The following is a 23,664-nucleotide window of genomic DNA, read 5'->3' on the forward strand; positions in this document are numbered from 1 at the left end:
TCCACATTCAGTCCATCACTTGTTGTTTTTGCAATTGCCGCCCTAAGTGCGCTGGGGATGCCCAGACGTGGGTCCCAGGCACTCCACACCACTTGGAGTCAAGCTAGCCGGGCTGATGAGAGGTGTTACCTCGAAACCGGTCCGGTCCTCGGATGCTTGATTCCGTTCTGGGAAGGACATGGCTTTTGTAGTTCGGACTGGACTGTTCCCATGGGGCAACAGGGTCAGAGCTGATTTGCATATCGCCATTGTCTAACCCAGGGTGGTGTGGAGTGCAAAAAAACGATGGATTTGGGCCCGGATCTTTTGACTGGGGGAGTGTGTGACATTGATCCACATTCAGTCCATCACTTGTTGTTTTTGCAATTGCCGCCCTAAGTGCGCTGGGGATGCCCAGACGTGGGTCCCAGGCACTCCACACCACTTGGAGTCAAGCTAGCCGGGCTGATGAGAGGTGTTACCTCGAAACCGGTCCGGTCCTCGGATGCTTGATTCCGTTCTGGGAAGGACATGGCTTTTGTAGTTCGGACTGGACTGTTCCCATGGGGCAACAGGGTCAGAGCTGATTTGCATATCGCCATTGTCTAACCCAGGGTGGTGTGGAGTGCAAAAAAACGATGGATTTGGGCCCAGATCTTTTGACTGGGGGAGTGTGTGACATTGATCCACATTCAGTCCATCACTTGTTGTTTTTGCAATTGCCGCCCTAAGTGCGCTGGGGATGCCCAGACGTGGGTCCCAGGCACTCCACACCACTTGGAGTCAAGCTAGCCGGGCTGATGAGAGGTGTTACCTCGAAACCGGTCCGGTCCTCGGATGCTTGATTCCGTTCTGGGAAGGACATGGCTTTTGTAGTTCGGACTGGACTGTTCCCATGGGGCAACAGGGTCAGAGCTGATTTGCATATCGCCATTGTCTAACCCAGGGTGGTGTGGAGTGCAAAAAAACGATGGATTTGGGCCCGGATCTTTTGACTGGGGGAGTGTGTGACATTGATCCACATTCAGTCCATCACTTGTTGTTTTTGCAATTGCCGCCCTAAGTGCGCTGGGGATGCCCAGACGTGGGTCCCAGGCACTCCACACCACTTGGAGTCAAGCTAGCCGGGCTGATGAGAGGTGTTACCTCGAAACCGGTCCGGTCCTCGGATGCTTGATTCCGTTCTGGGAAGGACATGGCTTTTGTAGTTCGGACTGGACTGTTCCCATGGGGCAACAGGGTCAGAGCTGATTTGCATATCGCCATTGTCTAACCCAGGGTGGTGTGGAGTGCAAAAAAACGATGGATTTGGGCCCAGATCTTTTGACTGGGGGAGTGTGTGACATTGATCCACATTCAGTCCATCACTTGTTGTTTTTGCAATTGCCGCCCTAAGTGCGCTGGGGATGCCCAGACGTGGGTCCCAGGCACTCCACACCACTTGGAGTCAAGCTAGCCGGGCTGATGAGAGGTGTTACCTCGAAACCGGTCCGGTCCTCGGATGCTTGATTCCGTTCTGGGAAGGACATGGCTTTTGTAGTTCGGACTGGACTGTTCCCATGGGGCAACAGGGTCAGAGCTGATTTGCATATCGCCATTGTCTAACCCAGGGTGGTGTGGAGTGCAAAAAAAACGATGGATTTGGGCCCAGATCTTTTGACTGGGGGAGTGTGTGACATTGATCCACATTCAGTCCATCACTTGTTGTTTTTGCAATTGCCGCCCTAGGTGCGCTGGGGATGCCCAGACGTGGGTCCCAGGCACTCCACACCACTTGGAGTCAAGCTAGCCGGGCTGATGAGAGGTGTTACCTCGAAACCGGTCCGGTCCTCGGATGCTTGATTCCGTTCTGGGAAGGACATGGCTTTTGTAGTTCGGACTGGACTGTTCCCATGGGGCAACAGGGTCAGAGCTGATTTGCATATCGCCATTGTCTAACCCAGGGTGGTGTGGAGTGCAAAAAAACGATGGATTTGGGCCCAGATCTTTTGACTGGGGGAGTGTGTGACATTGATCCACATTCAGTCCATCACTTGTTGTTTTTGCAATTGCCGCCCTAAGTGCACTGGGGATGCCCAGACGTGGGTCCCAGGCACTCCACACCACTTGGAGTCAAGCTAGCCGGGCTGATGAGAGGTGTTACCTCGAAACCGGTCCGGTCCTCGGATGCTTGATTCCGTTCTGGGAAGGACATGGCTTTTGTAGTTCGGACTGGACTGTTCCCATGGGGCAACAGGGTCAGAGCTGATTTGCATATCGCCATTGTCTAACCCAGGGTGGTGTGGAGTGCAAAAAAACGATGGATTTAGGCCCAGATCTTTTGACTGGGGGAGTGTGTGACATTGATCCACATTCAGTCCATCACTTGTTGTTTTTGCAATTGCCGCCCTAAGTGCGCTGGGGATGCCCAGACGTGGGTCCCAGGCACTCCACACCACTTGGAGTCAAGCTAGCCGGGCTGATGAGAGGTGTTACCTCGAAACCGGTCCGGTCCTCGGATGCATGATTCCGTTCTGGGAAGGACATGGCTTTTGTAGTTCGGACTGGACTGTTCCCATGGGGCAACAGGGTCAGAGCTGATTTGCATATCGCCATTGTCTAACCCAGGGTGGTGTGGAGTGCAAAAAAACGATGGATTTGGGCCCAGATCTTTTGACTGGGGGAGTGTGTGACATTGATCCACATTCAGTCCATCACTTGTTGTTTTTGCAATTGCCGCCCTAAGTGCGCTGGGGATGCCCAGACGTGGGTCCCAGGCACTCCACACCACTTGGAGTCAAGCTAGCCGGGCTGATGTGAGGTGTTACCTCGAAACCGGTCCGGTCCTCGGATGCTTGATTCCGTTCTGGGAAGGACATGGCTTTTGTAGTTCGGACTGGACTGTTCCCATGGGACAACAGGGTCAGAGCTGATTTGCATATCGCCATTGTCTAACCCAGGGTGGTTTGGAGTGCAAAAAAACGATGGATTTGGGCCCAGATCTTTTGACTGGGGGAGTGTGTGACATTGATCCACATTCAGTCCATCACTTGTTGTTTTTGCATCGAGTTTGAAACTCCATACCACCTACCATTAGGCAATCCCGCCCTATATCTCTTGTAAAAGACAACCAAATGCCCTCTCTTTTAATTACATTGCCTAATGTGAATGACCCTGCCTATCTTCAACAGTAACAATATGTGATATTATTATTTGGGATTCTGCATAACTATACATTTGTAGACTTCACCTGAAGAAAATTATGTTATGTTACTATGGGAAGCATTCTGCCATCCACTGGGTCTTGGTCGCACTGTATAAAAAAAAATAAAAAAAAAATAATAACTGAAAGAATTTACTCATATTGGTGATGCATTTAGGTCGGCAGAGCTTTCCCTTGCCATGTCCAGTAGACAATCTGAAGTCACAATGGCATTTTGCCCCACGCAAAAGTAAGATAATTTTGCCCAAAATCTGATGGTTCTAAAACACCTTGGCCCCAGACCCCTCAATGTTCAGCCTATCAGACATTCCTCAAGCACGTTTGAAGGTTGGCTAATAGGAACTGACTTTCAGCTACAACAAAACTGTGGATTTGAATAGATGTATCCTCCGCCAGCTGACCTGTCTCACTAAGACATATGGAAGCTTTGCTTGCAGTCCAAGCTGGTTGAGACCAAGCTAAGGAAGTGAGCTAAAGAATTCAGGCTGGGTGCAGAGCAAAGGTGGTACCACCCATTGACCCCTTAAAATCAATACAATCCTTCAGTTTCCACATCTTCGGGAGGCAGACAGGAACATCCCGAAGGTATGTTCCTCCATGAAAAGAGGACAAACACCTTTGATCAAAATCAAATCTGCTAGGTTTGATTTTTTTTTAAACATAAATGGACAGTTTTTTATGTGGCACCTAAGCAGGTGGCTAGCCTTATTTATAAGTCTGTGCACCATTTGTGTTTCATGCAGTTTTTCCCCCGCATGTGTATTTGTTTTGTGAGAATGTCCTCGTCTTTGTAGAGTTGTCAAATTGCTGGAAGATAATGAAGATTGGGACAATTAAAAAAAGTCCACAAAGTTGTGTAGGTTTGCCACACTCCTAGTTGTAATCCCTGGTTCATCAGCAGTGCTACTCACGTTAATTTGCACGGTACATGATGTCCATCACTCACAAACCCGCCACACCAATGAGGTGCATCTAAAAAGAACTGAGATGGCCTGCTCTGAGCAATTAAGGAATAACTGGGGAATATATGAGGATACTACTCAATCATGTTGATCGCAGTATCTTACAATGCGGGTTTTACAATGCAAGTCGTTTCAACGACTTGCGCTCAAGGGTGCTGGACTTAGGGATACGATTGACTATTCCAACACCAGTCTACGTACAGTAGGGAAGGTATTGGATAGTAAATTGTACTATTCCTTAGCTCACAGCGCCCTCCAGCGCAAGTCGTTGAAACTACTTGTGTTGTAAAACCCGCACTGTAAACCTACCACGGTGAAACTCCCGCGTGGTAAAGGCCGTCTCCCACATAGGCCACCTATGATGTGGAAATATGTGTGTAAGGCCTTTGTGAAGGTCCTGGTTTGCGTCCGTTTCTTTCCAGATTTACTAAACACAAGCCAGCCATAATTTGATGTGATGTCTAAAATGCACAGTAAAGAAAGTATCCCTTCCAACATATGTCTACAGTGTTATAGCATGCTCTCAATGTATACCACAGCAGTACTGCTGGTTCTAGTGCAGCGAGTTCTTCAGTGTGTAAATGGACAACTCACCTTCAACTCTGGGAGGCATGAGGACAGACACCGGCAGTACAATGTGTGTGTGAGGATCCCAGGCCGACTGCCCGCGGAAAAGGTAGCTGTGGTAGCGAGGAAAGCGCCTTCTGGTGTGTGTGTGGTTCTCCATCCGGTCAATGGTGAGCACTTTAAGTAGGGAATAAAAGGGATGAGACAAGGTTTAATACTGAGCACTGCAGGTAGAGAGTGAAAAAGAGAACAGGAAGGGTTGGTGCTAAGCCCTGCATATAGTGAGAGACAGGAAAAAGGAATAAATGGACACCTTTTCACTGCGCTCATTTTCAAAATAGAAAACAGCTAAAAAAGAGACAAGAATTTTTTTTCAGAGTATGACAAAGAAGGAAAAGTGCCAACAAAATTTACTGCTTTAATAGCATTTCCTATTAGTAGCATTGGTTTCTTTTATCAACATATTTCAGGGCCTTTACCAGACACCATAAGGTAGATTTGTTCACTCAGCTGAGTCACTCAAGTGCAGTTAAGACCAAAGGTCCAAACAGAAAGTTGATTCTGGCCATGACAAAGTCCAACGCCATCTGCTGCAGGTCGAAAAGCTTTTCTCCTGCATTTGAAAGCCTGAAAATTGCCATTACCTTTAAAGTGTCCTCAAAAAACACCAGAACAAAGGCCTGATCTCATCTATGGTAACTCAACACACATCATAAAAGAACAGAAAGGCACATAATATGCAGGAAAAGACGAGGTACGCACTGACAATGCAAACTGGGCCCATGCTATCAAGTGTGCTAAGTGGGAGGATCACTGCTACCTTTTGGGAGAGACGTGAGACTAGAAGACCTAAATCGACAAAGCATATACACTTCTGCAATGCTTCCATCAGCCCGTCTCAATCCTCATCTTAGCTTGGAATGCCCTTTCCCTTAGCAGGGTTGAACATCACATGCACAAGAGAGATTGGGAATGTGGATTAAACAGAATATCCATTTCTTTCACTTACTGATGTTTGGGGTCACCAGGCCAACGGGGTTCAGGTAGGTGAGCTTCATGTTCCTGGCAAGTGTGCTGGTGTACTCGCGCAGTTGGTCCATGAGTCGTGCGCTGCCGTGCTCGCTCTGCAGAAGCGTGTTCCAGTGCTCCTTGTTCTCCAATGCCAGCAATGAGCTTCCCACTCGCAGCAAGTTCTGAGACACAAAAGAGACAGAGTTAGGACTCAGAATAAGGAACGGTGAAATATGAGTATGCTCAGGCTCTGCTCTCCTCAGGGCACTTCCTTGTAGGAGGCTTGTAAGAACCTGAGTTTTTAGTTGAGGGGAATGGAATCCCCACTCAGGCAACAACCACAATCTTTGTCAAAGTGAAGCACAAAATGTTACAAAACAAACCTGTGCTTAACTCTATGGTATCTTGAGAGAAAATACGGAAAGATGGCTGACTGTTAGGGAGCTAGGATCGCCTTATGGCGCAAACCACAGAAAAAGACCCCCCAGCCCGCTTAAAGCCACCGCCCACTGGGATCCGAAGGACATGTTCCGGTGATGCTGCATGGCCGCTCCAACGCTTCACTGACTGGGGTGAAGCCTGTGCAGCAATGAGTGGGGAAAAGAAGTTCGCCACCTGCAAACGTCCAGCAAGATGTCCGAATGCACAGATAAGCCGCCAAGTGCAGCTGAGAGAATACGAGCTCGGGGTCACCTTTCTTTTGTAATTCACAAACTTAACCTACTATCCCGCATGCTGTCACTGCTACTCGTTGCTATGACAGTTTTTCACTGGCTTTAGGAAACTGGAAGTAGTACCTGTCACCAGTGAACCTGGCGCTCTCACTATGACAGCTGTCGATGTGCCCGAGTCAGCCCACAGGCCAAATGGGAAGAGAGCCTTGACGTTCCCGTCTGCCGCCCTCTCATCTCCTGAGACCACCTGCCTACAAATCTAGCTTCAGGATTGAATTTTCCTTGATTTTCAGTTGGCACAGAGAGACTGCTCCCCAGATAAGTGGTCGGGGTCACTGGTTCTGCGCTCCCCCGATAAAGGGTCGTGTTCTCTGAGACCGTGGATAAATAACATGCATTACCATGATCCAAGCGTGACTGAATCAAAGTAGTCTTCACCTGCCTGTGGCAGTCTTTTTTTATTATTAAGTATCTTGAGGTATACAATGAATCAATACTTCAACACATACATGACAATATATATCATCAACAAGAAAACATGTACTTACCATCTAAGCATCTGTGCGTAGAGTGTAGTGCTGTACGTTAACATGCTCTGTATATTCCTACTGTCTAGTGCTGGACTCAGACATTACAACTAAGCATGGGCGGAAAATCCGTTTCGCTCGCGGATTTTCGGTAAATTCGCAATCCGCGAGATCCGCGAATCTACCGCAAAATCCGCAAATCCGCGAGCAGCGGATTTTATGGCTTGCTCGCACTGTTCGCGTGAGTTCGCGGCTTGCCAGTACAACTTCGCACCCCGCGAGTAAGTGCTAAATTGCAGAAATACGATCTTAGCAAAACTGAAACTACTTACCAGGTTCAAAAGTTCAGGCTCATCATTAGTAGCCATTTCCTGTAGTGCTTCCTGAGGGGCCCCTCCAGAGTTCAGTTGCCAGTTGCAACTATTATGTGACCCTGCTCTGAACCTCAGAATAGTTACACATATGCCACAAAGGTCCTGAATTACAGCTAAGGGAGACAAGCAGGAGCCAGGCTGGAAGTTAAAATCCATTAATCAGCCCCTAATTCATTATTGTCAGTTGGGGCAGGGCAGGTGTTGTAACTAATTTTGCAACAATGAAAGCACTTAGCAAGTGCAAAAGATCACTAATCAGGAAGCACTAAGGAAGCAGGTGCCAGCTAAAAAAATATTCTGTGACACATTAATCAGCCCCAAATTAATTCAGGTCACTTGAGGCAGGGAAGGTGTGCTTTGCTTTGCCGAAAATAATGTACACTGGACAACCAGAGGGTGTGGTGATGAAACAGAGGGTGGCATGGGTGGGCCAGAGAGTGGCATGAGTAGTCAGAGAGTGGCAGTGGTGACAGAGAGTGGCAGTGATAAAGAAGAGTGTCCCAAACAGGCTGGACACGTAGAAACAACAAGTTCGCAAAACTTGCGACCCGACAGGTAAGTTCGCAAATTGCGAAATTGTAAAAACCCTCGCGAACTGGCAGAAACACGCGCGAACACAAAAAAAAAAATCCGCAAATTCGCGGGAATTCGCGGATTTTGCGGATTGCGAGTTCGCAAATCCGCAAAATTCGCGAACGCGAGATTCGCAAAATTCGCCCATGCTTAATTACAACTTATTTTTTATGAGTAAGTGTGATCCACAGGATGAGATGAGAATCTACAGCTCTACACACTGCAAACAGATGCTTACAGGCTAAGTAAAATCGCTGGTAATGTTCTCAACAGAGTCTGCCCAACCACAGCCAGTTGGCAAGCAAATATATCCACGCAGTAATGCTTCGCAAAAGTCTGCACTATTGACCAAATAGCAGCCTTACAGATGTCTGCAAATGGGATGTTACCTAAGGAAGCCATGGTGACTTCCTTATTATGTGTAGAGTGTTCCCTTGGAAGCAGAGTGAGTATGCATTTAGCTTTGGAATACCAAGTTTTGATGCACTTGACAATTCACCTTGCATTGCCTACCTCGTTAATGGAGTGACCTTTGTGGGGTTTTGCAAAACCTACAAAGAGCTGGTTAATTTCACAGAAGGACCTAGTGCTTTCATTGTAATACATCAATGCCCTCTTCACATCTAAGGCATGGATGCCGTTCCATTACCAAATCAGGTTATGGAAAGATTACAGGCAGCTCAATAGTTTGATTATGTGAAAAGGTGAGACTACCTTGGGCAGGAACTTTAGATTGGTTCTGTGAACTACCCTGCCCTCATGCACCTGAATGAAGGGTTCCTGATTGGTAAGTGATAGTAACTTACTGATGTGCTTGAGCGAGGTTATGGGTATTAGAAAGGCCACCTTCCATCAGAGAAACTATAGGTCGCATATATGAAGGGGCTCGAAAGGCGGACCCATAAGCCTTGTGAGATCTATGTTAAGGTTTCACACTAGGGCTGGATGAGTTATAGTGGATAATACTCTTGAGTCCCTCCATAAATGCTTTAACCACAGGAATACTGAAAAAAAGGATTAGTGTTCCCTCTTCTGCATGCATGCTGCTAAAGCAGGTTAGTGAAGACGTGTAGAAGTATATTGAAGACCTGCCTCAAAACCTGTAAAACGTACCAGATCATATTTTAACCTGGACATATCTAGATGCTTGAAGATGCAGTAGGAGACATGTCTCTTGCACTTGGCTACATAGCATGCATGTGTATGAGCCTATATGTCTAACACAATATTGTCATACATTCCTCAAGAGAGGTGTAGGTAGCCAGATCTCAGGTGCCAGATCACTAGGCTGCGCTGGGTGGCTAATTTGCCTTCATTGTTCTGTGAGAAGGTCCAGACTAACTAGGGGCCAGTGGGGCCTGATGGGCATCTCCGGGAGCATCACATACCAGTTCTGTATGGCCCAGGTTGGGGCCACCAGGATGAGGTCATGGACACCTGTCTCACCTTCCTCACCTTGTACATAATGGGTAGGAGAGGAAGAAGCGTTTATGGAACACATCCCGATCAGTTCATTCATATTGCATTGTCCATGGACTGTGGGTGTGGCTTCACCTCCAGAGATGCTTTTTGGGTGTGGTCAACTGAGAAGTAGATATTACAAACAATATGTTGGCATGCCCACAGATACTTTGCATTGCAGTTAGGACAAAGTTTGGCAGGGTGTGCATTCTAACACCCTCTTCCTGTGTGCTTATTCTCCAGGTTGGGCCACCTGGGGATCGAGAAAGACTACAGCAAGACAGAAACAGGGACGTTGGCCATCTGGGCATCAAAGTGAAGCAGTTGAGGTATGTGGAAACGAATGGTGAGCCCCACTATTGAGTCCGTTTCGATCGCGTAGCAATTGTAATTCGCATTGTAAATCTCAAAAAGTGGATCAGTCAGGCTTGAAAACCTGAGAAGAAATTGTTGATCTCAAAGCCGTTGTTGAACACGTTCCTACACAATGGCGGAAAAAATTATCTTATGTGGAGTCAATGTCTATGCACATTGTGGACTAAGGGAGGAGTCACAGCACATCCTATGACAAGAAGCGTCTTTGAAGAAAAGCTAGTAGTAACGTTTGAGCCCAGCACTAGATGGCAGGAGTATGCAACACCAGAATCTACAGCCACACATCCTTCGAACATATATTTACTAATGAAATATCAAGTTGCCCAAAAGATGATTGCATCCTGAATGATAAATGAATAATGTTTCTTAATCATCTGATGAGTAGAAGGTTTTTAAGACATGGATGAGAAAAAATATTCATAGCAGCACCAGATCAAACTTATGAACACCACCAATCAGTTTCACATCGTTTTTCTCTTAGCAGTAGGTCTTTCAGATGTTTTCTATGATTCAAATTCAGGAGGCTGATTAAATTTATACTAGCCAGAAATCACATATCTGGAAATTAAGATTCGTACAAACCCCCACATGTGTGTCCCCTTGGGCAGAATCCCAAGAGTTCTAGAGCTGCCTAATAAAACAGAGAAGGTGTCTGGTATTAACTCTGGTTTTAGGCATTTGGATAGATATGAATAGATTGTTTTGAATAATTGCTTAGAGAGGGGCGAGTCCAAATCACATGGATCCAATCACCCTACTCTTGACATCTGGGACATTGATTCAAGATGTCTTCATTTTATTTTATTTTATTAGGGAGTTTATGTAGCTCTAGCCAGACCCAAGAGTATTGGAGCGCTTCACAACAGTATTTTGAGCAAGATTCATAAAATAAAGCAATATTCTACATATAGGTTTGGAAAGTCCAAGTGTGCTGAGCAGCATTGAGGTAGTCCGTGAGTCCTGAGATAACCTCATAGAGTGTACGTCGCCTTAGGGTTGAACCACTTAGGTGAGGGGGAGGAGCAGTTAGAGGTCAAATAGCAGGGAGGAGGTAAGTCTTAGAGCTACAATGTCTTGGAAGGACGACGAGCAGGGATTTGCGTTTAGATGGTGGCTTCATTTCTGCAAGTAAACAGGGGTATAATAAATCATCCAGATTGGAAAGAGTCGCATTTACAGCTTATACAATGTTTAGGTTATATTCACACACTTCCTTCATCCTTCTACATTGTAGGGTCTAGTGCTAGTCCAGTGTCCTTTGCCCATTTCTTGGAGAAGTTCTCAATAAAAAGAGTCGGTGTTGTTAGCTGTTTGCAGGAATCTGGGCCATAGTCTAATTCCTAAGTAGCTGGAATACTCTTTAAAAATGTTAGCTACTAATGAATGAAAATCCAACCAACAGAACATATTGAGGCAAACCCCTGCTACATAATTCTCGATGTGGCTTCAGACAATAGGGGCAGCAAGACAGCTATCACTCAAGACCTGGTTGACAGCTTAGTCATAATAGACAAGGACGACCCCTTGTTCCTCATCCAACTTGACCTCTCAGCAGTGTTTGACAAGTATGGACCATGTTGTTCTGGTGCATTAAAGAGCCCATAGACTCAATGGCCCACTTTGTAGTAGATAAAATAAAATAACTTTTACAAGTCAGAAATGTGCAGGCTGCCATAGAGATTAATACATTAATTTAATCTCAACACAAATTGATCTTGATCTCAAGAGAAAAACAAAATATAGAAAAATATATAAAAAATCAGCATGAAGACAAAACCCTTTTTAGAATGTACTAGATAAAGAAATTAATGGACAAAGGAGGATAGGTGAAAGATTTTAGGTTTAAAATGATACGTACTACAAAAATGTACCGCAAAACCAAGAATAATAAATAAACCATACTAGTGTCTAAACATGGCGGCTATATGCTTGTAATATGTTTTACATTTAAAAAAGTAACCTTTACATATACTTCTAAAAGAAAAGCATGGGTGCTTCCCAGCAAACAGAGGTACTTTGATTATGTGTAGAAACCAGTGGTTAATTTGTAAAAAAAATAAGTGCCACGGCTCTCGTCAGGAGGCAGCTTGCACCTGTTGGCGCCACTAAAACAGAACCAACTACTAACCATGAAAGTTGGGAAAGGATGTGGCCTAATGACCAGAGCTGCCAACTTTGGATCTGGGGAACCAGGTTCGAATCTTGGCGTCAGCTCAACATCCTGTGATTCTGGGCAAATCACTTAATCTCCCTGTAAATGAATGTGTCCTTAACTAGTGCTCATGAAAAGCGCCGGTGTTGATTATTAAATGCCTAAACTGAGCATCGGAAACCACTGGCTCAAATTAATCACTGGTAGAAAACCTTTTCAGTTTTAATGCTTATCGCAGTAGGCTATGATTTCTGTTGGATCAAAGGAGAGCACTCAGGGTTGATTTGAAAAAGGATAAAGAATGAAAAGAAAAAAAAATGGCAATGTAGTGTATTGGCACATTAGCACTGGCACCGAAGAAGATTTATTTTTTAGGAGCATAGATATATGTGAGCAGATAAAATGATGTTACATTGCAAAAAGCCAATTACTGAGATGGCTGGCCTGTTACCCCATGATAGTAAAACCGGCCCCGTGGGCTGGCAAAACAGCTAAAGCTGTCTCTTGGCCAGATCTAAAAAAGGGGGAGAGGGGAAAGACAATGGGATGCCAACCCAGAAGATTATCAAAAGAATAGAAAGTGAATAGTACAAAGATGGCACTGGAAAGAAAGAAAACGATGGGTGAGAGATCACAGTATTTTGTGCATAACACAACAACTGACATACACCTAGAACCTGCAAGTACCCACGACTTTGTCAATAGTTGTTAGCTGTTTAAGATAAATGAGTGACAACAATTATTTGTCCTAAATAATTAACATTGGAAATATTTCAATTCTGAAATTGGAAAGCAGTGAATTAATATTGTTGAGGCCTTCAGTTATTCACATTTTATGTTAGATATATAGATATATATATATATATATATATATATATATATATATATATATATATATATATATTTTTATTTTTTTTGATGTGATCAAGTCCGGGTTTCCCGGACGAAACGCGTCATGCTGCCATCCCCATTGATGGAATAAAAGCACACTATTTCTTCTAAATCCTTGGTTTGTGGTCTGTACCTGGCTGTGTCCGTTTGGTTTCCTCGGCGCTTCAGGATTGTGGATTGTGATATATATATATATATATATATATATATATATATATATATACATATACATATATATATATACATATACATATATATATATATATATATATCCAACCAATAACCCTCTCCAGTAAGGTTGAAAGTGCAAAAGCGTGATTTATTCAAGGCTTTCTCGACGCGTTTCGCAGAAGATCTGCTTTTTCACGAGACCGAAACCAACCAAGAAGTGCAAGTAATATACAGTCACATGGCACAGTCACATGGTATTCAAATCATACGCATGGAAAACAGACTACCTGTAAATGCACGGGCTGTGTCCTATGTAAACAAACACTCGTTATGCAGTAGAATGGACATAAATCAAATATATATATTCCATTATTCTCTGCAAATCTCGTCCATCTGCACATCTTCAATCTCATCTCTTTCCTGCTTAGCACCCCCTTTCCACTGTCCTCCAAAAGCAATTCCTTGCATCTCCCTCACTCAAGTTCACACCCCAGACATTCACTGCACTCACTTTTATTTAAGCACTTTATTTTGTTTTACTTTTGCCTTGTAACTTTTTTGACAGCTGTGTACCCCTTTCACACACATTTACACAGAATTTCAATTGCAACTGGAATACATGACCATTGTTCTGTGTGCTCTGCAGAGAAGCTAGCTCCCAGACAGACACCTTGCTTTGCCTTCACTCTCAGCGCCAGAGCTCTCAATCAAAGCCCCTTATTGAACACCTGACATGACTCAAAGTAAGCACTGTACAAGAGAAATATGGTGCACGAAAAACAATACTTCTGTACAACATGATGAAATAATGAATACTCTTGGAGAATGTAAGAGTAAGTGAAACATGAAATAAAAGAGGAACTAAATTGCTTACATGCATGTTTGTAAATCAATCCATGTTTTTGCCATTAACGTTAAGGTCATGAAGACGGCCAGTTTTAACACAATACAGCATGTAACTGTCTTTACTATAAGTACACATTTCTCCCTTTGGATTTGACACAAAAACTTTACTTGTCTTTTGGATCAATTTAGCTGGCGAACAAATACAGTAGCTCAAATTCTAAAGAGGCCAGGTACCAGCAGCCATGGCCTGGGGTGTCCCAGTGGAGTAGGTTAGCATGACTAGGGATATCAGACACTATGCATAACACAAGATTTGCAGTACAACATTTACCATTATCAAGGACAAGGCGCCCAATCACACTGCTTGCATCCAGTCCTACTGTGTGACGATTGGGAAAGGGTGGGATTTATGCCTGTGAATGACAGACGCCTGGCCTCATGCAGGGACGCAGACTCCAATTCCCGAAAGTGTGACGCTGACAGCGTCATCGGCAAACAGTGGATACCACCATAGAGTACAACGGCAATGAAGGGCTTTAGAAAGATAAGCCCTGCATCATATGTCACATTGAAGAAAGAAAACGGTACTTACCCTGGAAGCATCTGTTCATCACATGCAGTGCTGTAGATTCACACGCTGTGCATATTCCTGCCATCTAGCTTTGGGCTGGGATGTGTGCACGTTGTTTTTCTTCGAAGAAGTCTTTCAAGTAATGAGGTTTTGTCACTTCTCCTCTTGGGGGTATTGTGCATGTTCATCGACTCCATTTTTAAGATCATTTTCCCACAAGACAAGCGAGGATGGAATTTGAAGCGAAGGGATCTATAGAGAGGCGTCCATGCATAAGAATCAAAAGAGATAGTGAGCGATACTACAATGGTCACAGACGTCCAGGGAGGTGGTAGGGCACATATGAATCTACAGCACTACATGCCATGAACAGATGCTTACAGGGCAAGTAACTTTTTCCGTTCGAGGCATGTGTGGCTGTAGATACACATGCTGTGCATAGACTGAAAAGCAGCCCTCCCAAAAATAGGTGACTAGTCTGAGGGTGTTGCAGAAGGTTGAAAGAGTGTATGGAGAACTGCCTCACCCACAGCAACTTGTAGGCAGGCCAGAACATCCACATAGTAGTGTTTTGTGAAAGTGTGTGGTGTGGACCAGGTAGCTGTTTTGCATATATCAGTAATAGGTATGCTGTCCAGGAAGGCCATAGAAGGTCCTTTCTTAAGAGTATAGTATGCTATAGGAGGAGTGGGTAGAGTCCTCTTAGCTTTAGCATAGAATGTCTGGATGCATTTAACTATCCATCTCATAACATGTCTGGATTCATTTAATTACCCATCTGGCAATGCCTGACTTGGATAGAGTCTTCACTTTGTGTAGTTTGGAGAAAGCACAAAAAGGTTGTTGTGTTTTTCTAAATGGCCTGGTTGTGTCAACATAGTACACGAGGGTCTGTTTTGCATACAAAGTATGGAGAGCCCGTTCGCAACTGAATCAGGGTGCTGGAAAAAAACAGGTATCCAAAGAGAGAACACCGGCGGCAGATCAATCTCCCACCTCGCCGCCAAAACCTGGAACACCCTCCCCATCCTCCTACGGCAGACCCAGGACCTACTCACCTTCAGGAGGCTACTCAAGACCTGGCAATTCGAGCAGTAGCAGCACTCCTCCCCTCAGCGCCTTGAGACCCTCACGGGTGAGTAGTGCACTTTACAAATGTTATGATTGATTGATTGATTAAGGTAGATCAATGGACTGATTAAAGTGGAAATGAGAGACTACCTTAAGGAGGAATTTGGAGTTGGTGCAGAGGACAAAAAAATGTTCCTGGAAAAAAGGCTCTTCCAGAGTTAATGCTTAAGCTCACTGACACACCTGAATGAGGTGAAATCAACTAGAAATGCCATTTTCCAAGAGAGGAAATGAAGGGGCAGAAATGGAGGAGCTCAAATGGAGGACCGATGAGTTGTGTTAGTACAGGGTTAAGATTCCATGAGGGTGCCAATGGTATCCGAGGAGGATTAATCCTTTTGCGCCGCAGCCAGGTTCAATCGTATAGAGGTGAAGGCTAGACTAGAAACCAGAAAGTGGAGTAAGTAGCAGGAAATGCCCTGCAGGGTGGCTTTAAAAGGGTCAAATTCCTTTGAGTGACAATAGTATTTTCCACTTGACCGCATAGCAGGCATGGGTGGTAGGTCTGCACGCTCCCCTGAGAATGCTCATGCATTTAGGTGGAAGATTAAGGTACCCTAATTCTATGTGTACCGAGCTAGCAAGATTGGGGGATCAGGATCTAGGTGACTGATTTCCCCAATAGTTCTGTGTGAGATAGTCTGGCTTGTTGGAGAATCTCTCATGCAGGACCATAGAGTGTTCAAGCAGATTCATGAACCAGGGCTGGCGGGCCCATGAGGGTGCCACCAGGATGAGAGTGAGGGACTTCTGCGAAGCCTCTGAACCACAAACCGAAGAGGTGGGTGGAGGTGGAAAAGCATTACAAATATCCCTGGCCAGTTTATCCATGTGCATTGCCGCTGGACTGTGGACGTGGGAACCTGGGGGAGACGTTTGGACACTTGGTGATTTCTGCTGTTGCGAACAGGTCTATGTGAGGGAAACCCCATCTGCGAAAGTAGTGGAGAAGGACTTCTGGGTGGGGTTCCCACACGTGGACTCATTGCTACATCGTGCTGAGGAGGTGAGCAAAATAATTGTCCATTCTAGGAAGGTACTCCGCTAGCAAATGAATATTGTGAGAGAGTGCCCAATGCCAAATGGTCTGTGATAGCTGAGACCGTTGTGAAGAGCATGTGCCTTCAGCAGTGCAGCTGCCATGACAGCTCTGCCGAAGGCACTGAAGCGTTGTTATTTGTGTACCATGATCAAAGCACCTGCACATAGATGTTTGTCATTGAAAAGAAATTGAATGGGTTTAGTAAGCTGGGAGTTTTCTGCCACAGCATGAGGATAATTTTTTCCCTGCTTGGGTCCGCTAGGCCTTCCCTGGCAGTCTCGAATAAGAAAAAATTACGTCTGAACCTACGCTCTATACAGGGCGGGCGGTATACAACGTTTACAACGCGCGCGTTACAACGAAGTACCATTACCACGCGGTTATAACAACGAAAGTTGTTACAACGAATTGCGCTGGGTGGCGCTCAAGGATAATAAATCATTTCATTTACTATCCCAACACCTTCCCTACTATCCACGGGGACTGGTGTTGGAATAGTAAATTATATTTTTTAAATTTGCGCCCCCCGACTTGCGTTGTTACAACCGCGTTGTAATGGTACGCGTTGTAACAGTGTGCGTGGTAGTGACACACATCCAGGGCGGGCGGTCTGAGGTACAGAGAGACCAAAGATATAATATCAGTAGGTCTTTGGTCAAAAATGTCCACCCATGGAGCAGAGGGTAGGCTCTGCCTTCGGAAACCTGCTGGTTAGCCTGACTCTAACATAGTGCAAGGGAGCTGCCACATTTTCACCAAAGTACTTGTCTGCCAAACAGTGCACAGACCCGTAGTCTGATATCAGTATGGTGGTAACGCTGAAATCTGTGTCTTTCTCAAGCAGACGGAGCAGCACCTGCGTTTCTTTTGATCAGCTTCACAAACTAGTTCAAATATCAAAAGAGTTTCCTTTGCAAAGTGGCCACAGGCAAGTTGGGTACAGCTGGAAGAGGACGTCACAAGCCCCTGGAGTGTGCTCGACCCCTCAGTCACAAATCTATCATCTCAATTGAGTAGCTTGGATTAAAATCCTCTTGTTGCTATTGTGGCCTCACATTAATGGCCCATGTTTTCATGATGATGTGGTGAGACTTCAGATATCCTGCACTCAGAATAACACTTAGGCTGGCAATGAGGTCTCCACGAATACAAAACACAGCTGCTCGAATGCATCTCTTGCTTTAAGCATACTATTGCCACTTTCAACCATCTTCACTGGCTACCAATTTGAGTTTTATGGCTATTTGGATTTGGCAGCTTTATATGGCCTAAAAATCTTTGTATGATCAAGTGCCTTGTTGTAAGGCCCTGCTTCGATTTTTAGACTGTAGCTATAAATATGAAACAACAGGTAAGGGAGACAAGATATTTATGAAGCACAACTGAGCTACAAACCAACCAAGCAAGGCACAAAGTGGCTGAAAGTTTTGAAACATCTATAAACTCGTTTTTTGGGCCGTGTTTGTGCTGCAAATGGGCGGTGAATACAGATTAATTAGTGTGGTGCAAAAATTCAAGGATTTTCCTGATGTGCAGTTCTTTGATTGATTTATATATTTGTGAAGCGCAGCTGTCACTCCGGAGGGAACATCCTGGCGCTATGCGGAAGAGGCAAAGGTGAGTAAGTAGGTATATGATCTCGTTATACAAGTAAGGAGCAGATTACATCCGTGATCCCGAATATCCAGGTTTTTAGTGATTTTCTAAATAGGGTCTCTGATTCTATCGCCCTTAGATGTGCGGGCATGAGTGTCCATGCTCTTGTTCCTAAGACCGCAAGGGACTTCCCTCCTTTGGTTTTGTATCTAAAGGTGGGAGGCTTAAGAAGGTGCGCCGTGGAGGATCTGAGGGTCCTAGCCGTGGTGTAATGAGTGAACGTCTGTGGTTAGTGGGATTCCAAATGAGACTGTGCTTTGGATGTACAGGAAGAGGTATCAGTTCTTGCAAGTGGACTCAGCTAAGGCCCTCTAGTACAGTTGGAGCCAGATTTGGGGTGACTGTGGGCGGTGCCCGGCACAGATGCTGCTCCGGGGCATGGGGGTGTTTGTCCGTATCCTTGATGCATCAAGCAGAGTGGATGGTACTCTAGCAGAGTGGGAAGATGTCCTAGATCGTTTTAAGGAAGGTTTTGTTCTTGTCTGACTGCTACCTTCTTCCTCCAAGTGCCCCTTCAACAGTTTATGAGATAAATAAATATTATAACATCCTGTGGTACCACATGAAATTGTATGTGCTTTTCCTTCCTTAACAGGTCTTCTGGAGTTGTTACTGACTTCAGTGGAGCTGTACATGTGGCCGAGATGAGCCTCCGTTTGGAATTTTAAAACTTCCTCAATAAACATGTTTAAACATAACCGTGTATGCATTGTGAAGGCAGTTTTGGGGCTTGGATATCTGCCTCTGGCTCCAGATAGCCACAGATGGTAGTGTGAATGGGAAGCCTGCTTCTGTCCCTGATGAGTGAGATGATCATTCTCGGTTCAGCTCTGCATGCCCACCTCACTGATGCGCTTCTCACTGTAAGGACTGCAGTGTCACCAGGGTGTGAGGGACGCGCACCAATCTCTGTGCCATTCAAACAGACGAAATGGGGAAGGTCTCCAAAGAACTTGGCTCCTCTACTCATATCCTCAAACAATCAATCCCACAGCACAGCAGATGCTCGGACAAGATATCCTCCCCCAAGCCCGGGCAAAGGACTGTGGTTTATTGGTACTTGCTTCAAACACCAGCGCGTCAACATCCACGGGCAATGAATCGCGCTGATGCCATGACGGTAGATTAGACTGCGTCAGTTAGGGAAGACAAAGAGCCTGGAGCTGACCCTGGTGAAATGCTGAGCACTATCTGCACAGATTGTCTGGAAAGGTCTCCAGCTCTGCCATGGCTTGAAAGCCCCCAGGGTACCATGCTGGCAGAGAGGGCACTCAGGCCTACAGTAACTTCAATTTACTGTGAGAGAGATGGTGTAAAAAAGGGAGGCAAAAAGCAAGGGGAGGAAAAAGAGAATCAAGGGAGATGGACAGACTAGAGACAGATAGTCAAAGGGATGGGCGGATGCATGAATGGACCAGATACAATTTCCACCTCCATTGTTCAGAGACCCTCATCTGCCACTGTTTATAAAACACCTCAACTATGAGTCTCATCGGCTCTTCAGTGGCAGCCCGCTATAATTAAAGTGTGTTATCAATAGCACTGAACTAACGGTGAGTAACAATCAGGTGGTGACGAAGGACAATACACACACAAGAGCGGCGCTGGAAAATGTGTAAGACATCCGCAGAGCGAGAGGAGTGGGACAATGTTGAAGAGACCTGCAGAGTAAGAAGTATATTGTGCAAGATACCAGCAGACTAAGAAGAGCGGTATAATGTCTAAGACAGCAGCATATCAAAAAGAGTAGTATAATGTATGAGACACCTAAAGAGCAATAGGAGTAGTATAGTGTCTAAGACACCAGCAGAGCAAAACCAGCAGTATAATGTATGAGACACCAGCAGGGCAACAAGAATAGTATAGTGTCTAAGACATCAGCCAAGCAAAAAGATTAGTACATCAATCAATCATGACTTATATAGCGCTTCTAATCAACCGATAGAATATCCAGGCACTTGCAGGTCCTGAAAGGGTATTTCGAACACCCAGGTCTTGAAGGCCCTTACGAGTGCCAGAAGTGAGGTGATGGTCCGGAACAGCATGTGGAGGGTGTTCCAGGTCTTTGGTGCAAAGTAGGAGGAGCATCCTCCACTTCTTCTTCGGTAGATGTGCGTGTGTGTGGGCAAGTAATATGGAGCCAGAGCGTCTCTCTGTCCAGTTAGTGGACGTTCAGTTGGTGGTTAATGGAGGCAACTCCTTGCTTGTGTAGAGCCTTGTTTGCTTGGGTCAGCAGCTTGAATTGCCATCTCTTCTGTATGGGGAACCAGTGGAGTTGCATGTGGAGTGGAGGTGGGGTGTGATGTGGGTTTGTCGAGGACGAGTCTGGCTGCAGTATTCTCTATGGTTCGAAGACTCTCAAAGAGGTGTTCGGTGATTTCTATGTAGAGAGCATTTCCATAGTCCAGTAGGCTGGTGATGAGGGCTTGTGTCACAGTGTGTCTCATATGCAGGGGTAGCCACTCGAAGATCTTCCGTAGCATGCGCAGAGTAAGGAAGCAGGCGTAGAAGACAGTGTTGATCTGTGATCGCATAGTGAACTTGTTATCAATGATGTCTCCGAGGTTTCTGGCTTGGTGGGCATGTATGGGTGTGGGTCCCAGGTCTGGGGACACCCTGAGTTGTTCCATGGGTTGCTGTTGTTGCCAAAGATCAATACTTGCAACTGGTCCGTGTTCAGTTTCAGGCAGTTGTTTTTCATTAAGTCAGCGATGCTTGTCATGCATTTGTGGAAGTTGGTCCTGGAGAGGGAAACAACCTTTACAACGCAACTTTTACAACGCACTATCATTACAACAAAACTTTTACAACGCAACATCCATTACATCGCATGCCATTACAACGCGACCATTACAACGCATGACACTACAACGCATACCACTACAACGCATGTCATTACAACGCAGTCATTACAACGCATACCATTACAACACATAGTACCCTTACACTATCCAACATTTACCCTACTGTTGCACCCCTTGGAGTTAGAATAGTAATTTTTACCCCTACGCTATCCAACGCTTTCCCTACTGTTGCACCCCCTAGAGTTAGAATAGTAATTTTTACCCCTACACTATCCAATATTTACCATACATGCAATGTAATGTTATGCATTGTAATGGTGTGCGTTGTAAAGGTAGTATGCGTTGTAATGGAATGCGTTGTAAAGGTAGTTTTTAAAAATTTGTTGTAATGGCATGCGTTGTAATGGAATGCGTTGTAATGGATGTTGCGTTGTAAAAAATGTGTTGTAAAGGTATGCGTTTGTAAAAGTATGCGTTGTAAAAGTATGCGTTGTAACATCATACATCCCTTGGAGGGGTAGGGTCTTCAGTGAGGGAGAGGAGGAGTTGGGTGATGTCTGCATAGGATATTTTGTGTGCTCTGATAATACTAGCGAGTGGGGTCATGCATGCGTTGAAGAGAGTGGGGCTGAGGCCAGGGGGACTCTGCTGACGATATCGTTTGGTTCGGAGGGGAAAGTTGCTAGACTCTGTGTTCTTCCAGTAAGAAAGGAGATGATTCGTCTGACGGGTCCCCTTGGATGCCGATGTAGTGGAGTCTTTTGATCAACACGTTGTGGGATACAGTGTCAAAGGCTGCCGAGAGGTCGAGGAGGATTAGAGTCACTGTTTCTCCTCAGTCAAGGAGGGTAAAATGTCCAAGAAACCAGCACAGCAATAAGAGTAGTTAATATAAGACACAAGCAGAGCAAGAAGAGTAGACTAATGTATGAGACATCAGCGGAGCAAGAAGAGTAGGATAGTTTCTAAGACACTGACACAGCAAGAAGAGTAGTATAATGTCTAAGACACTTTTATAGCAAGAAGAGCCGGATACTATCTAAGGCAGGGGCCTCCAACCTTTTTTGCAGTACAAACTATTTATATTCAATGAAAATTATACAGGGCCACTTATTAAATTTATAATAGTGATCAGATCAGATATGATCATTCAGATTACCCAGCTGTACTGCCCCCAGCAGCTAGCACAGTCACCGTAGAGGAGGCGGGAGAAGGCCTCTAACTGATACTTTGCCCCTTGAATTGCCATATTGTGTTTTTACAGACAGTTCTGTTGCATTATTTTGACCCGAGTGACACTATTATAACTTAACTATTTACTCTTCATTACTGCCCTTGTACTATGTTCTGTAAGTACATGATTTGTCTTGGCAGTACTAGGGGTAAACCATTGAACAGAAGAGGCTCGCGGGGGCTGATTGCTGGTCTCCTGCCCTCAGAATTGATTACATGCTGAGGTTGGTTTTAAAAGGAGTGAGATTTGAACATTTTGTACAAAGGTTTACTAACAGAGGCATGCTTGGCACACTGCCAGTGTTCACTTCAAACTGTCTAATCAACGTTACATGCAATCTAGGAATGGGCTTTTTGGTTTGATTTAGGAGTTCATTTCGATTTTGGGTGATTACACCATTCCTTTATAACCAGCTCTTTGAGCACACTGCTCCAGGATGGATCATGGCATTCATTCGTTATTCATTTTGCCTTTCTGAATTTAGCTTTTAAAAGAAAGTACCTGCTCTCCACTGCAGGATGTGTGTCATAGTTTCTCAAACATATATGTTTCTCCATAACAAATTTCTGTGTATTGAATGAAGGAGAAAAAGAAGGTGATGGAGGGAGGGAAAGAGTATGAGCATGTGAGAGAGAAAGCAAGAGTTTGGGTATACATCTCGAGGATTGTGCTCATTGTTATTTGTAAGGTTAGTATTGGAATTAAGATGTATTGTCCATTGCACAGGGTGTTAACAGTGGTTAACACACTCTTCAGAGGACATTAACCAATGGTAATTTCCTTCCTTGCAATTATTGACCCAACCCAAATATGCATAATAAAGGGAAGGGCAATTAACTTCTGCGAGAGCAAGTGGGCAACAAGACTATTAGCACCCCTACCCCAAATCGATCCAATACAGTAATACAAACAAACCAATGGCCCTTCTGCTCAAAGTTCCTACCTTATACTCTTACTCTACTTAGAATGCAGTAGTAAGTGCCAACATTCTAAGTACTCTGATTGGCTGAGCCACTCTCAACATTCTATTCATGATGCAAATGAGGTTTAGGACTCTTGTTACTGTGAGGGTTTGGAGTAACGCTTTGTTTAGGGTATGATATATTGTTGGAGTAAAGGGTAGCACCCCGGTAGTATGGTCAGACCATCTCCGGATTCCCTTTTTGATAAACACACCTAGCAGCTACCCTCCTGCTAGTCCAATCACCCATAGAGAATGCAGCTGGTCTAAACTCCACAGCGAACAGTGGAAACACATACGGGAAGGTTCCATACCTAATTTAGGCATGAATATACAAACTGCAAACAATAAGGTTACCTACTGGATAAATCACCCACTGACCATGTCATCCCCTTCTAAATATTTACGCAGCGCACTAAGGAAAAATCTGCCCCGTGGTACATTCCCCACCTCCTAACTCAAAATAGAAATTATAAAAAAGACAAAAGGAAATGAAGGAG

General features: G+C 44.9%; 1 protein-coding gene across 1 annotated transcript in view; it reads right to left on the bottom strand.

The window, feature by feature from the left end:
- Positions 1-23,664, bottom strand: part of CELSR3 (cadherin EGF LAG seven-pass G-type receptor 3) — a 690,139-nt gene that overhangs the window by 136,850 nt on the left and 529,625 nt on the right. Inside the window, exons 19-20 of the mRNA XM_086948740.1 lie at positions 5,720-5,903; positions 4,738-4,887 (exon numbers count right to left, since the gene is read on the bottom strand). Of these exons, the coding sequence (XP_086804866.1) occupies positions 4,738-4,887; positions 5,720-5,903 (334 nt within the window). The remainder of the gene's footprint in view (positions 1-4,737; positions 4,888-5,719; positions 5,904-23,664) is intronic.

This window comes from Lissotriton vulgaris, unplaced genomic scaffold (assembly GCF_964263255.1).
Source record: "Lissotriton vulgaris unplaced genomic scaffold, aLisVul1.2 SCAFFOLD_410, whole genome shotgun sequence".
Classification (NCBI taxonomy): domain Eukaryota; kingdom Metazoa; phylum Chordata; class Amphibia; order Caudata; family Salamandridae; genus Lissotriton; species Lissotriton vulgaris.